At 55.3% G+C, this 15,551-nt stretch overlaps 5 protein-coding genes across 5 annotated transcripts; 3 read left to right on the top strand and 2 right to left on the bottom strand.

Annotated features, from left to right (window-relative positions):
- The first annotated feature begins 68 nt into the window (after positions 1 to 68).
- On the top strand, positions 69 to 1,657 carry H257_06272 (hypothetical protein). The gene is made up of 6 exons (XM_009831441.1): positions 69 to 536; positions 588 to 672; positions 726 to 820; positions 865 to 945; positions 1,005 to 1,162; positions 1,246 to 1,657. Exons 1-6 carry the CDS (start codon positions 102 to 104, stop codon positions 1,583 to 1,585), a joined length of 1,194 nt encoding a protein of 397 aa, XP_009829743.1. The 5' UTR covers positions 69 to 101; the 3' UTR covers positions 1,586 to 1,657.
- Positions 1,658 to 1,734: 77 nt separating this feature from the next.
- On the bottom strand, positions 1,735 to 2,725 carry H257_06271 (hypothetical protein). The gene has a single exon (XM_009831440.1). The coding sequence runs from the start codon at positions 2,661 to 2,663 to the stop codon at positions 1,797 to 1,799; it is 867 nt and encodes a 288-aa protein (XP_009829742.1). The 5' UTR covers positions 2,664 to 2,725; the 3' UTR covers positions 1,735 to 1,796.
- A 649-nt stretch (positions 2,726 to 3,374) lies between these two features.
- On the top strand, positions 3,375 to 4,420 carry H257_06270 (hypothetical protein). Its single transcript, XM_009831439.1, has one exon. The coding sequence runs from the start codon at positions 3,485 to 3,487 to the stop codon at positions 4,337 to 4,339; it is 855 nt and encodes a 284-aa protein (XP_009829741.1). The 5' UTR covers positions 3,375 to 3,484; the 3' UTR covers positions 4,340 to 4,420.
- On the bottom strand, positions 4,408 to 5,159 carry H257_06269 (hypothetical protein; the record flags this gene model as incomplete). Its single annotated transcript, XM_009831438.1, has 3 exons — positions 4,408 to 4,664; positions 4,720 to 4,869; positions 4,920 to 5,159. Coding segments are annotated over 3 exons (611 nt in total), but the record flags the coding sequence as incomplete, so codon positions are not given.
- Positions 5,160 to 6,979: 1,820 nt separating this feature from the next.
- On the top strand, positions 6,980 to 15,461 carry H257_06268 (hypothetical protein; the record flags this gene model as incomplete). Its single annotated transcript, XM_009831437.1, has 2 exons — positions 6,980 to 14,328; positions 14,715 to 15,461. 2 exons carry the CDS (start codon positions 6,980 to 6,982, stop codon positions 15,310 to 15,312), a joined length of 7,947 nt encoding a protein of 2,648 aa, XP_009829739.1. The 3' UTR covers positions 15,313 to 15,461.
- Between the last annotated feature and the right edge of the window lie 90 nt (positions 15,462 to 15,551).

Genomic DNA, 15,551 nt, shown 5'->3' with positions numbered 1-15,551 from the left:
CTCTCTCTATATAGTACTACTAGTCAGTACTTCGATTACTGAACTTCGAAGTATTCGTACGAGAAAAAGGCTGTTTTACAACAATTCAAGATTGGGGCATCATGAGCACATCTTGGGTGGATACCCCGGCCGTCGTAGTGGACGAAGCTCGCTTGCAACGGAACATCGTTCTCATGCAAGAGCGTGCTTCAAAGCACAACGTCAACCTCCGCCCTCATGCGAAGACGCACAAGAGCATTGACATCGCCAAGATGGTCCTCGCTGCAGGTGCTGTGGGTGTGACCGTGTCCAAGCCTCTCGAAGCCCGAAAGTTCATCGAAGCTGGCTTTCGTGACATCACCCTCGCATACCCCGTTGTTGTGGAAGAGAAATTGAACCTTACGATCCGTGCTGCCAAAGAGTACGGCACAACCTTCAACCTCACAGTCGAGAGCGTGGTGGGCGTTAAGGTGGCTGCGTCGAGCGCTGCGAAGAACGATTACGTCCTGAACGTGTTGATCCATGTGGATGTCGGATACCATCGCGTTGGCGTCGAAGTAGTGCTATTCCACGCCGTCGTTGTCTCCATAACATCCCAACAAACGTAGGAAAACGACCCCCGACTTGCGGAGCTCGTGGCGCTCATTCAAGGATCCCCATCGTTGAAGCTAATTGGCATCCTTTCGCATGCTGGTAGTGCATCAAGGGGGAATATACGTCGAATCCTTACTCTCCCGCGAGTGTAGGGCATTCCTATGGCGCCAAGTCGCGTGAACAGTGCGAAGAAATCGGTGAAGTCGAGCGCCAAATCATGTTGCGCGTCAAGGCCACGATTGAAAAGGTAGCGCTGATGCCCCTGCCACATGCCATTTCACATGCGAGTAGTTGGGGTCTCCCATCTCTGTCGTGTCCGTCGGCAGCACCCCCACCGAACTGTGTCGCACAAACTACGAAGGCATCACCGAGGTACTGTTCGTCGGATGTTCATCGGATTGTTATAATTCAACAAGGTGTTATAACATTAGTTGCGTCCTGGGAATTACGTCTTTCAAGACCGAACGCCCGTGCGAGCTGGCGTGTCCACGGTGCAAAACGTATCATTGACGGTCGTGGCCACGGTGGTGAGCACCAACGCCTACTACTTTATCATCGACGCCGGCTCCAAGGTGCTCTCTGCCGACACGTACGTTGTAACATATAACACATATATAACAATTGTTATAATTTTTGAATTCCACCTACCATTTGTTACATTGATGCCTGCAGCGCGCGGGGAAGCGGGGACTTTGGCAGCAATTGCTACGGCCTCGTGTTTCGCGAGCATGAGTTTGACGAGGTGACGACAGAGCCCACCGACTTCGAGTGGACGCTTCCGTCTGGCGACCGCAGCGTGTGCTTCGAAGTGAAGAAGCTGTCGGAAGAGCACGGATGGGTGGCGCACGCCCCGGCGGGTCCGGCGACGTCCCCCCAAGTGGGTGACCGCGTGACCATCTTGGTCAATCACTCGTGCCCCGTGGTGAACCTCTGCAATCGCCTTAGCGTCAAAACCAAGGACGGATCGTTCCCCAAGTACATTGACTTGATCTCCCGCGGCTGCTGCCAATAAATATCAAATGGCCCAGAATATATAGTATTTCAATATCACATGTACAAACATCCATACTTCATCATATTTTCCTTCCAGCCATCACATGGCCTCCCAGGACATTTGGACTTGCTTAAATAGGATTGCAGCATCGCCGTGCTGGGCCTCAATGAGACGAAGGTTGAGCGCATGTTTGTATATTTCTTACTTCTTTTCTAACGAGCTAGGCCTACTAGTGCTTGTTGCCGTCCAATGCTTGCTTGACCAACTTGGCCCCCGTGACCATGAACAGCGTCTGCCAGATGCCAAGCCCGATGCGCGGGATGATGCCCTTGAAGAGGCCGCCAATGCCGTTCTCCTTGGACACAGTCTTGAACACTTGGATCATGCTTTGCTTGGGCTCGCCACGCTCGGCGGCCGTTTGCATTTGAATGCGCGCCACTTCAAATGGATGGTTCCAGCACGCCAACGCCCCGCCGATGATACCTGAGCCGGCTTCTTGGGCCACGGTCAGCTTGGCGTGTTCGTCGCCGTGGAAGATGACCTTGAACTGCCCGCGGACGATTTCAGTGAACCCTTGTCGGGACGCCCAGTTGGTCGCTTGGCGGAAGGCAATCGCACTCCCGCCGGGGTAGAACCCCTTGACCCCTTTCGCCGCGTACACGCTCTTGATGCGCTGGGTGGTCGAGATGCTCTTGTCGCCGTTGACAGCGGCAGTGACCAGGAACGTACAAGGACCCATCACAACGACTTGGCACACCCCACCACCAGCACCGGCAGCAAATCCCGTGACGGTCTCGCTGACTCCGCTCGCAAGCAACGAGTCGGAGATGGCTTCCTTCGAGAACAGCAGAATGGCCCCCTTGGACGCAGATTCCACCATCTTGGCCCCAGTCCCTGCCCAAAACGCAGACGCGCCGCCTTGCTTGTAGATGTTGCCGAACGCTTGCAACGTTGTTTCGGTGCGGTAGCTTCCCATGCGCGTCTTCCACACTTCAAACGGCATGCCGAGCGTGGCAGCTTCCAGGCACTGCAAGACCCCGCCGTTGACGAGGTCGCGGAAGCCGACGTTCTTGGCCGACTTGGGGTGCGGACTCATGTGTGTCGACGAGGAAGTTTTGGAAAATGCCTCTTATAGAGCTCGTTTCGTCAACCGGGGTCTCAGTTCAACCATTGCCCATAAAACTGTCGAAACTTCGCCTCGTTTGCTGAAATGATTCGATCTAAAGCTCGTGTGATTGGTTTATCGCCAGAATTACAGCTAATCAAATCCAAGTATTTCATATCCACTTGTTTTCGTAAAATTGGAGTGAAATCTTCACGAATAATGCAATGTTGCGACCACACACACACGTGACATCCGAATGTGTCCGGATACGACGCTGGCACCGCCGATGTGGTGACGCAATCATTTAGCCAATCAAAACATGACATGTAGGGATTCCACGGTTTTGATTGGCTGTAACAGATTGTCGCACCCATGATATGCGACTGTCACGTTGGTGCATTCAAGGGGGCACGACGTATTTTTAATAGGTTTTTTTATTAGGTTCTATTTAAAAAACCAATCAACCGTCGGTCACTACAACTGCACTTTGATGTGAAATGTCCAGGTTAATTCTTCCAGTGGTCATGCCGCCTTCTTCCATGCTCATGGTGGCGTGCCGCGGCCCCTACCCCAAGGAGAACACCCAGTTAAGATGTGCCCGCTGCCTCGGCCGATGCCAGGGGCGCCACCTCGAGGGAATGTCGAATCTTGATTGGGTGCAACCACATCAACGATGACGTCATCAAACGTGAGTATAAACTACGGCCCTTCAACTTGAATGTGACCTGAAGTAACTTCGCTGTAGTTCTGGTTGGTTCGATTGTTGGAACTAACTCCCCCAGCTGCATTTCCCTTCCGGCCACGTCTTCAACATGGCCGACCCCTCGTCGTTATACTACGCGGCGCTGCCGTTCTTCATTGGAGGCACGTCCGGCATGGTCGCCACGGCGTGCGTCCAGCCCATCGACATGGTCAAGGTCCAGATCCAGTCCCGGACGGCCGTCGCGTCTCCGTTTGCGATCGTGCGCGAGTTGGTGGGCTCCCAGGGAGTGACGGCGCTGTACACGGGCCTTGGTGCTGGCCTTCTCCGCCAAGCGACGTACACCACCGCGCGCCTCGGCATCTTCGACGTCCTGTCCAGACGCTTGAAGTCGTCCGACGAAGCCAAGCTTCCGTTTTACAAACGAGCGATCGCGGGCCTCGTGGCAGGGGGCCTCGGCTCCATCGTCGGCAACCCATGCGATCTAGTCCTCGTTCGCATGCAGACGGACGCGCACTTGCCCGTGGACCAACAGAAGAACTACCGCGGCGTCGGCGACGCGTTCCGGCGCATTGTCGCAGACGACGGCGTCGTGAGTCTGTGGAAAGGATCTTTTCCGACCGTGCTGCGCGCCATGGCGCTGAACATGGGCATGCTGGCCATGTACGACCAAGCCAAGGACGTCCTGACGCCGCTGTACGGTCCTGGCACGGCCACCGTGTTCATGTCGAGCGCCACCGCCGGCTTCTTCGCCAGCGCGTTCTCGCTCCCGTTTGACTTTATTAAGACGCGGCTGCAGAGCACGTCCACGTACACTGGGTTGTCCGACTGCGTGGTCCAAGTGATCAAGAAGGAAGGCCCCGCAACCTTTTACCGCGGGTTCGGTACGTACTACATCCGCATTGCGCCGCATGTGATGATTACACTCACGGTCGCGGAATCCCTCCGGCAATTGTTCCACGAATAAGACCAAAAGACCACCACCACAACCATAAATCCTACCATCTAATTAACCCACTAATACAATACGTCGTTCGTACGTTCGTTACACAATGGACTTATTACGATCAATCACGTCATGGTAGTAGATTCATCCGAAGCGACGGGCCCAAGAACGGCCAATGCATTCGTCTGCATCCCGCACACAATCACATGGGACACTGGATGCGCCGCCACGGCCGTGACCATCTGGTCCATGGGGATGCGAAGGCGGCGCAGCATGTGAAACGTCGGCGGTTCCGTTTTGTCCTTGTCCTTGGCGGCGGGGTGGGCTGAAGGTGGGGATTGCATGTCTACCGAGTCCACGGTGTTATGATAGAACTCGTCGTCGTCGTTTGCGTACAGTACCTATCGCATACAGACCGTTGTCACTGGCGAACCCCGTGGCGAAGACGGCGCCATCAAACACGAAAGAGCCCATGCACCGGTGCAGTTTCAAGTACGACGCCTCTGTCCGCGCAGATAGCACATGCGACGACGTCCACGGTCCCTCTTCGCCTGCCATTTTGTCCTTGTTAGGAAACTGCGACGGGTGGATGGGTAGGTACCGTTGGAGTACATGGTGGGATCGGCATGGAAGCGTGGCACGTTCGTGTTCAGGCGAGGGTCGCCTCGTAAAACGGTGTGCAGTTGCAGCACTTGGGGGCGCAATACATCGACGACGACGACCCAGTCGTTGAGGAGCTGACACACGACGGTGGCGGTGGTGTGGGGCACGAGTTGCACGCTTACAATGCCGCCCCCCAAGGATACACTGACGTGCCTTGTCGCAGGGGTTCCTAACATCATCGCAGTTAGTTGAACCTACTTGGTTTAGTACTGGAGGTACTGTGGTGGACCTTGAAGATGCACGAGCAAGTCAAACATGGCCACGCGTTTCGGCCCTGGTCGTTGGCCAAAGGCTGGCACGACAAGTTGCCACGTGTCGTAAACCTACCCCCCAATCAATTCACAGTCAAACCAACGTTACAGTATTCTATATGATTCGAAACTGGAGCATCGAATGCCTTTTGAAAATAGATATTAAAAACACGTCTAAGCCAATCAAATCACATTCTGCCGAATTTCTACCAATCCAAAACTACTGATTTCGCCCAATCCGGCAATACAGGTAAATGTACTATTAACTGTAAATATATGTACTCATTACACATGAAAAGCTATTTGACATACCACGATCCAAGCTTGGTCGGTGGCGCAGACGAGGTGCTGGCGACGGGCACAGAGGCACATGGAGTTGATGCACCCGACTTCGCGAGGGTTGTGGGCCACGGTCCACAGAGGCTTCGAGGGCACATGCAGGTCCCACATCCGAACGGATCCGTCCACGTCGCCGCCAATAAGACACGGCGCGTTGGTTGATTCTACCATATATGCATGCACACCAACATGAGCACAATGTCGATGGACAGTCTACTAGTAGTAGTGCTAGTAGTAGTAGTAGTACGTACTCGACGTCGTAAACAAAAAGTCATAGTACCCCGTCGACGGCCGCGTCGGCGCTTTCAAGATGCGATACGGCTCGGCCGGAAACTTCTTCAAATTGAACAGAAAGATCTCGTTGCGGGATGTAAATGAACACGCGAGCATGTCCTAGTAAAAAGAATGACTAGTATATACTAGTATGGGATATACATAGGTAGAATCAACAACGTACTTGGTCCATAGGGTTCCACCGAATGCGCTTGAGCTCACGGCGTGTGTGTAGTACATGGATCTACATGGCATACAGTTTGTTAACTTGATTATGATGTGATGGTCGATACAGCATGGCGTACAGGTTTGATGCAGCAAGGAACGCCGACGTTAGGACATGCCGAGGATAGTGAGATAGATATATTGTCGGTGGTGGTTGGAGCTTCCATGTTGGTTCTTTGGTTGCAAAACATAAGCATGCGGTGGAAATACTCGTCAAAATCGTACAATGCGATTGTTCCGTCGGATGATCCTGTGGCCAAGAGCACGCCGTCCGTGTCGAATTGCATGCAACTGATCCATTGGCTCGGTTGAATGTCCGGCAAGGGCGCCACGCCCAGCGGCGCGTACGACTTGACCACGCTGCGGAGTACGTGCTGTCTGTGGCGTAGCGGCAACCCGCCTCGTAATTCTCGTCCTCGGAGCATGTGAAATCTGGTGAACGTTCGCTTTGGAACTGTTTTCTCGTTCTGTTCGAACTTGAGAGTTTCTTGAACCATATGCGACGTTGATGGCGCTGTATTCGTCGTCCTTTCAGTGGAAATGACATCCTCGTCGATCTCTTCAATCTACAAGCAATGATCACCCTAAGGCCGACAAGGCTTCTGTGGCTGGCCTTACATGGTCGTGTGCAGCAGGAGGTGTGCCTTCAGGCCTTGGACGAGGAGGTATCCTCTCAAAGAACGCTGTGATCGGAATACGCCCATGAACTTCGTTGGCCTTGGCTTTCTTCTTGCGCTGAATTGCAGATGCCGCGTCCGACTTGCGCTTGTCCATCACAGCAACGCTGTTTTGGAGGGAAGTTTCAAATGGCAATGAGTGGTATCCGGATTTCACCGGATATGCATTTTGCATGATTGAAGCGCAGAATTCGATATAGGAACACCGCCGCAAATTTCGGCGCGGACGCCACATGGAGAACGACTTGGAGAAGGTCCTGCGGCTGATGCTGGTGCATCAAGAGCAGTTCCATCCCGCGCAAGCGTTAGTACCCAGCGTCTCCCCAACCAAGGGCCCCGACATTGACGAAGATCCGACAAGATGCCTCACCGTGCTGCGGAAAGCGCGCAAAATGCTACCCAAAGTGATGAAGGAGATCTCGTCCTCTGTGCCGAATCCAAAGGTGCTGGACACATTGTGTACGCTGCTGTCGCTGTTCCTCAGTAGCGACGTGTGTCCATTCTCCCCGTCTGTGTTCAGCTCAAACGCCGGCGTGATCTTGTTCTACATGGTGCGGTTCCTCGCCACGCCAGAGTACGCATCGCTCCACCAGAAAGTGTTTGATGTGTGCACGACACTGGCGCTCTTGTTGCTCGAAAGTGACTTCAACGGATACGTCCACATCTATTGCGACCTTGTCGACCTGCTCGAGGACCTGCAGGTGTTGGAAAGGCACACGTCGTGGCGGCCATCCGAAGCGATCACAGTGCACTGCTTCCTTGTATCTGGGGCGCATCTTGGACGAGACACCGCGCACATGCAGAGCGGACTGCGTCTGTGCTGCCAGCGCGAGGAGTTGGACCCGCATCATGCGCAACTCGTGTTCGACATGGGAAAGAAGACCGTGCCTCCATTGACCTTCACGGCCGCTGCCACGGTCCGCCTCTTCAGCGTGTGGATGTGGCGCTTCCTCAACAAGGTCGTTGGGTACGCGGCTACGTTCCTCTCCCACCACCCGACCATGGCGCAGCTCTGCGTACTCGTGGGCTCGTTGTTGGACGCCGCCACCAAGCCAGCGACGGATGTCGACGGTGCTGTGTTGGAGCTCTTGAAGCTTCTGTTCACGCAGGTGGCTCTGACAGACTTCTCGTTGATTCATCTGTCCACGTCGTTCTTCGCTTATGCAACTCTACCACACCATTCCACAGAATCCACGTCCAACTTGCTGGAAAGCATCGCAGCGACCGCCGTTTCACGGTCCCGCGCGCTGTCAACGGCGTTGTGGCCATCGTTCCAAACGTTTGCTACATCAAAGCGCACAGACGTGTCGTTGTGTGGGGTCATCTGCAACACGTTACGGACGTTTCTCAAACACCACGAAAACAACTTGCATCGATGTGTGACACTGTTGCTGGACCTTGTCCTTCATTGCGACCTCCATCACGTACATGTGCAGCGAGCCGTTGGTACGGCCATCCAAAGCGCATTGGACGCCCACATCAACAACATGTGGCGGCACGCGCGCGCCGCGATTGGGCAATTCCACTCCGAGTACGTCGCTGTTCCCCCGACACACAAGCGGCAAAAGGTGGTGGCCGAGTACGCGTCGTCGATATCCACAATCAGCTTTGAAGAGATTGCAAAGGTGATGCTGGCGACGCCGCCCGTGGATTCCTTTCAGTCGTTGGTTCTGCTGGTGCTGGCCATGGCGTACGACAACACGCTAGCTGCCACGGGCCTTGGGATCCTCCTTCCGCTTCGACGTACCACCCCAAGCCACCCACGGACACAGGACGAAGGCGACGTCAGCCGGATGCTGCTCGACCGCCTGCGCACGTTGCTGCAGCAAACCCCAAGCAGCAGCAGCAGCAGTACCAATCCATCGTCATCCGTGCGTCTGATTGGTCTCGCGCTACGATATGCCACCGACGACGAATTGACAGCCCTCCCCGTCATGTCGACGTTGCTCCACGTTCAAAAATATGCTGACGTCGCAAATGTACCTTCCCGCGGTTGGTCCTGCCCAGATACGACGGACCACCATGCCGTCGAGCTGTGGATGGCTACGGCGCCCCCGTTGGACCAGTTCTTGATGGTGCTGTGCTGGGTGTACACGCGCCACGACCCCCTCGCTTTAGTGCGCGACTCGCCATGGAGAACGTCCTTGTCTGGCCGTGTCTTTGTGGACTTGGTGGCAAAGCAGCAGCCCACGGCCGTTCGTTTTGCCCCGATCTGGATGTCGTCCGTGGTGCGGGCGGGGGCGGCCACCGCCCTTGACATGTGGAACACACTTGCGGACCTGTTGCTTCCGATGGCCACGTCAGCCCGCCCGGCCATCGCGTGTGCCGTCGTTGCGACGCTGGGGCATCTGTGTTGCACCTTGTCACAGTTAAGCGACGAGGAGCCCATTCCGTCGTCGTCGTCGTATGTGGCATTGGGGGTCGGAGGCGGCGACCGGTACGAATGTTTGTGTCGCAAACCCAATCGACTCAACCCGCCGCTGCCGCGCACTCACGACGTAGCGGCCGTTCTGGAATCCCTTATCGGGTCTTCGTCGACGGATGCAACTGTTGTCCATCAAACTCTGTTGACCATGGCAGCATGGATCAAGCACTCCACGGACCTCCCGCCGTCGGTCGTGTGGCGATTCGCCGAAGCCGTCGGACACCCCGATCCAATCTGCCAACGCGCGGTGGAGACCCACATTGGCGTCATAGCCCCGCTGGTGCCGTCGAGTAGCCAGCTGCTGAGTCTGTTTGACGTCAAACTCGGCAGCACGCCGCGCCTGGCAGCCGCCGCAGTCCGCGCCATGGCTACCCTAGGCAGGCATTGCGACTTGCAATCAAAGGGGGAGCTGGACCTCTTCTTCGCCCTCGTCTTTCGACTGGTGGGTGTGTGGAAGGACTCCAAGACAACGACAAGTGCGGGCCTCCACCAGATCATGACCCATTTGACGTGGAAGCAGTTGTGCGTGCAGTATCCGGATCGGGTGCACGTGCCGCTGGTCGAGTCACTGGTCGTGCCTGGCGCGAACTCGCATCTGCTGCAAGCGTTTCTAGCGGCGTTTATCGGGCCGGACGTGACCGTGGCTTTGTATTTGAAGGAGAACGCGGCGCACATTTTGCCCCATCTGATTGTAACCAAGAATTCGGCGCTGTTGCAAACCGTGGCGGCGGCGTGCGGGGCCACGGTGGCGTCGTTGGTGGGCGAGCACATCCTGGCCATCGTCAAGGAAATGCTGCTGCAAAAAGTCACGTCGTTCAACAACGTGGCCGAGTGGGAGTTTTTCTTTGGGTTTATCCCGCACGACGTGGGCATCCGCGACGTGATTCAGCACAAACCGCTCACAATCATCTACGCGCTGGCGTGGGAACTGGCCGGCGACCGGCCCAAAGTCGCCAAGAAGTCGTTCATAGAAGTATGCAAGCAGTTTCTCGACGACGAAGACCACCACATGGACACGTTTCACATTTCCCAGCAGTTCTTTCTGGCCGTGATGACATTCCTTGGCCAAAAGCTGCTCTCCAAGAACGTCCGCATCAGCATCCAAGCGATCCAGTGCACCGAAGTGCTGCTGTCTCTGTTCGACACAGTCGGCGCCCTCGACAACTTTGTGCCCAAGATCATGGCAACGTTGAAACTGGCGTCTGTGGAAGCCCACGCCGACAAGATTCTCGCCGCGTGCCGGGCATGGCGTACGTTTGTGCGGCTGCTAAGCCCGGACGCGATCAAAGCCAACGTGCTGTCGATCGTTGTCAGCTTGTTGCCGTGCGTTGGTCCGTTGACCGAGCTATTTCAACGGCATGTGGTGGAGGGTCCAGAGACCACGATTCACACTAACAAGATGACACGAACGCCGCCGCTTTCAGAGGCGCAGCAAGTGGCGCTGGACGTGCTGCGCTCGATCTTTACCAGCGAAATGATCGACGACGACCCGTCGGTGACGTTTGTGCTGGCGCTGACTCCCATGGCCAACGACTTCCCCGTGCAAACAATCAAACACTTGCCCATCCACGAAGTATTGGCTCTTGTGCTTCCGCTCCTGCAGCACTGGGACGGAGCGGTGCGGGAAGTGGGGCTGCTGCATTTGATCCACATCCTCAACAGTCGAAGTCGCGAAGTGCTCGACTTGGTCTTGTCCCTCGAAGAAGGCGTCGTGCATACTTGCATCATGGGCATTTTGAAGCAACTGCTGCGCCTGAGTCGACTGGAAACCCAAGAGAACATGCAAATCTTGGTTGCCCAAGCACTCGGCGCGCTCGGGGCCATCGACATGGCTCGGATCACCCCCCAAGCACTGCGCCCCATCACAACCAATGAATTGAGCACCAAGAACCTGGCGTGCCATTTGATTCAAACCCTCCTTGTCAACGAACTACGCGCCGCCCCTCAAAACACGGACGTGATCGCGCTGTCCATCCAGCAGCTGCTTCAGTTCCTCGCGCAGCTCAATGCGCCAGACAGCAGCAGTTCATCGACCGCCGCCAGTTCGTCGGGGGTGTTGTTTGTCCCGTCGTCGTCGTCGATGCCCGAGTGGATGCAGCGCCAGTTCCACAGCAAAGGCGTCGACAAGATCATCGCCCCGTACTGGTCGACCAAGTACCAGGCGCCGAATTTCAAGCCCACGACCATGCCGCCATCGTCCACGTTCTACGAAGCGCTCGGTTCCGTCGCATTTGACCAGTGGCTCGTGTCGTGGTGCAAGTTTCTCATCGATCACTCGACGTTTCCTGAGCGCCACATCTTCCTTGCGTGTCGCCGCGCGCTGACGATTTCGCTGGAAATAGCTCGGTTCTTGCTGCCGTACCTGGTGCAAAACGTGCTCAAGCAGTCGGCGTCGTACCACCTCGTCAAGCAGGAGATTCTGAGTGTGCTGCAGGAAGACAGCAGCGTCGACAGCGAGGCGTCCACCGTGTCTAGCCATCACCACCAGTGCGCGCAAACAGTGTTTTCCATGCTGGACGAGCTCAACGACTGGGTATGGGCGAGTCAGCGCAAGAAAATCGCGCTGAGCCAGCAGCCCCACATGGCTAAACACATGGACGAACTGTTCGACCAGGAAAAGGAGGTTGTCGAGGAATTCCTCAAAGATATCCCGTTGTCGCTGCTGTCGTCCGCGGCATTCAAGATCAAGGCGTATGCTCGAGCGATCCAGTACTTTGAGAGCCACTTGCGCCAACAAGGCAACAACGTGCAGATGACGTCGACGGATATCACCAAGATGCAGAAAATGTACGGCAGTCTCGACGAGCCGGATGCGTTGCTGGGGCTGGCAACGCAACGGCGGTGGCTTCATCCCCACCCCACGGGGTCGTTCCAGGAGCTGCAGCATTTGATCGCCGAACACAAACATTTGGCTCGATGGGAAGACGCGCTGGCGTGCTATGAACAAGCCATCCATCACATGCACGGGTCGGACGTTGAGGTGGAAATCCGCAGCGAACTGTACGCCGGGGTCATTCAGTGCATGATTCAACTCGGGCGACTCGAAGGCGCGCTGCAGCACGTCCGGGGTATCGTGAACCAGTACCCCGAGGTCATTCCGGCCGTGTACCCGTGCGCGTTGGAGTGTGCGTGGCGGCTCTCACGATGGGATCTCTTGACTGAGCTCACGACGGACGCGATGAAGGTCAAGTTGGACAAAAGCGAGGACATGATGGGCATCAAGTTTGCCAAAACCATCTTGTGCTTTCACCAAAACCAGCTCAACATGCACGTGCACTTGCGCGAGGCGCGGGCGTCCATCATGGGGCCGTTGGCCGCGGCGTCGCAGGAATCGTACCAGCGCGTGTACCCGCTGCTGCACCAATTGCACTTTTTGCATGAACTGGAGCAAGGGTATCTCGTGTCCAAAGCGTCGGCCAACAAGACGGCCATTTGGAATGCCCAATGTCCTTGGAACCGTCGGGATGCCATGATGGCGCCAGCGTTAAAGTTCCAGGAACCCATCTTGGCCCTTCGCCGCGTCATGATGGAAGATCTGCACTTAGATCGGAGCATTGTGTCGGCCAACTGGTTGCAATACGGAAAGATGGCGCGAAAGGAAGGGCTTCTTCGCACCGCCGAGAGCGCCGTGATGCACGCACAAGCGTTGGGGAACCGCCACGCCATCATCGAACAAGCCAAGTTGCTCGTCGAGCGCGGCAACATGTACGAGGCGCTGCATGTGCTGGAGCCGATTCCCATCGACGTGAGTACGATCATGGACCCTCGGTCCTCGGACAATCACTTTGACGCCAAGATGCTGCTCCTGGCAACAAACTACATGCAACAGTCGAGCCAAAAGCAAGGCCAGCACGTGATCGATCGGTACAAAGCCGTGATTGCATTCGATAAGGACTACGCCAAGGGGTACTTTTGCCTGGCAAAGTACTTTGAAGTGCTGCTAGCCAACGACCGCCGCGAAGGGGAAGACGCGAGCGGGGAGCCGTACGCGTACCTGCCCCACGTCCTGCACAACTACGTGTTGTCGTTGAAAGGCACAGACAAGTATTTGTTTCAGTCGTTGCCGCGGCTATTGACGTTGTGGTACGAGTTTGGTGAGATCTTGCAAGCCAGCCAGTCCACCAAGCGCAGCTACCGCCTCGACATTCCATCGTCATCCGAACACCACTATGGGTTGATGCAAGACATTTCGAAGATCATCTTGGACGCGCTGCACAGTTTGCCTGAAAGCATGTGGCTCGTGTGCTTTCCTCAAGTCACGTCGCGGATCTGCCATCCGAACGTGGCGGTCGTCGACGGCGTCAAAGCGATCATGGTGCGGGTGCTCATGGCGTTCCCGCAGCGAGCCATGTGGTACGTGCTGGGGCTGGCGCAGTCGCTCAATATGCAGCGCAAGACGCGGGCAATTGAGATCCTCAAAGTCGCCCAGAAGCAACTCACAAACTCCAACCAAGTGGATATGGCCAACGCGCTGAGCGAAGGCATGCGGCTCGTGGAAGAGCTGATCAAACTGGCCGAGTTTGACCCGGGGAACCAAAAGAAGATGCCTGTCCGACTCTCGCGGGTACGGGCCAAGGTGCTACTCCCGATTCAAAGCAGCATCAACAGACGCGACCTGCCCGAAAGCGACGTGTACATCAAGTCATTTGGGGACAAGGCCGACGTGATGCTGACGAAAGAAAAGCCCAAGCGCATCCAGGTCCAGGGCACGGACGGCAAGACGTACTCGTTCCTGTGTAAGCGCGAAAAGCACGGCGACTTGCGCAAAGATGCGCGTATGATGGAGTTCAATGCGCTCATGAACAAGCTGCTTCAACGAGAGACGGATGGCCGCAAGCGAAAGCTCCGCCTTCGAACGTACGCCGTGATCTGCTTGAACGAAGAAAGCGGGCTCATGGAGTGGGTACCCAACACCCGCGCGATGCGGCACTTGATATCGCAGATTTACAAGACCGAACAGGGCTTCCTCCAGCCCGTGCGCCTCACCACGGACATCAAAGACACTTTTCTGAACATGCAAAAGCAGTACGCGCACGACATTCCCCACATGACTCTGGTGTACCGCACCAAGATACTGACCCATCTCGCCTTTACCCCTCGGTTTCACCAGTGGTTCCTCAACAACTTTAGCGATCCCACAGCCTGGTACGAAGCACGGTACGGCATGATTTGATATATATATATATATTGTCCTTTTACCTTAAATTTGGACGTTTGTGTGCTGATATTCGCCAAATCTATCGATATATCGATTGTTTGTACTGCCTTGTTTGTACGCAAAGATCGCCCCGTGTCACACTAATTGACGTCACATCCTCATTCGATGTTCATTGGTCAAAGCGTGGATAATTTGATTGGCTGTCTTGATTCGTGATCTGGGTTTTGATTGGTCGCGTGTATCGATATATTGTCTGCCGATTTAGTTATTCTGCTCATTCTATTGAGCAAGCACCCAAACACTCGAAAATTTCGAATCCACTTGAATCAATCAATATATATATATTATCCTCCTCGTCATTGTAACGGTGATCATCCCTTATTAGAGATCTTTTCGTGCGGTCGGCCGCGGTATGGTCAATGGTGGGGCACATTGTCGGGCTGGGCGACCGGCACGGCGAGAACATTTTGATCGACTGCACCACAGGCGAGTGCGTCCACGTGGATTTTGACTGCCTCTTCGACAAGGGACTCAAACTGGCGCGCCCGGAGATCGTCCCATTCCGACTCACGCCCAACATGATCGACGCGTTCGGGTTGAGTGGCGTCGAAGGCGTGTACAGACACACGTGCGAAGTGACGCTGACGCTGCTGCGGCAGAACCGGGAGACGCTGCGCAGCATCTTGGAGTCGTTTGTGCACGATCCGCTGGTCGAGTGGGGACGCAGCAAGAGCAAGCAAAGCACGACTGGCGCCGCCACGCTCAAAGCTGTGCCCGCCAACCACGAGCAAGTCAACAGCGAAGCCAAGATCATGCTCAAAACCATCGACGAACGGCTGAGGGGTATTTGGAACTTGGGCAAAAAGCAGCAGCACGAAACGCTGCCCTTGAGTGTCAAAGGCCAAGTCGACCGGCTCATCTCGGAAGCCACGTCCGACGAAAACTTGGCGCAAATGTACATTGGATGGATGCCGTTCCTGTAATGTCCGATACTAGTATTTATTGATAAGATCTACAAAGAACGACGACGCAAAGCATAGGGCTAACTAAACTCGCACCACCATGACATTCAAATTGGACGAGTGAAAATTCAGAGCCAGGGGAAAAGAAGGTATATTGAAATCAATTTTGGGTGTTCAATATTTATTTCTTTTCGGCGTAACAATTCACCAACCTGGTTTGTCCATCCCAGTAAGTCGTACTCAATTATTTTAGAGGAACA

The sequence above is a fragment of the Aphanomyces astaci genome (assembly GCF_000520075.1).
Source record: "Aphanomyces astaci strain APO3 unplaced genomic scaffold supercont1.12, whole genome shotgun sequence".
NCBI classification, from domain to species: domain Eukaryota; phylum Oomycota; class Saprolegniomycetes; order Saprolegniales; family Verrucalvaceae; genus Aphanomyces; species Aphanomyces astaci.
The sequence above is the reverse complement of the archived record's forward strand: the minus strand, read 5'-3'. Positions and strand labels throughout refer to the sequence as shown.

Coding starts and splice junctions, on each gene's coding strand:
- H257_06272 (XM_009831441.1), top strand. CDS start 102: ATGAGCACATCTTGGGTGGATACCCCGGCCGTCGTAGTGGACGAAGCT. Junction 821..864: donor TCAAGGCCACGATTGAAAAG/GTAGCGCTGATG, acceptor ACATGCGAGTAG/TTGGGGTCTCCCATCTCTGT. Junction 946..1,004: donor ACTACGAAGGCATCACCGAG/GTACTGTTCGTC, acceptor TTATAACATTAG/TTGCGTCCTGGGAATTACGT.
- H257_06271 (XM_009831440.1), bottom strand. CDS start 2,663: ATGAGTCCGCACCCCAAGTCGGCCAAGAACGTCGGCTTCCGCGACCTC.
- H257_06270 (XM_009831439.1), top strand. CDS start 3,485: ATGGCCGACCCCTCGTCGTTATACTACGCGGCGCTGCCGTTCTTCATT.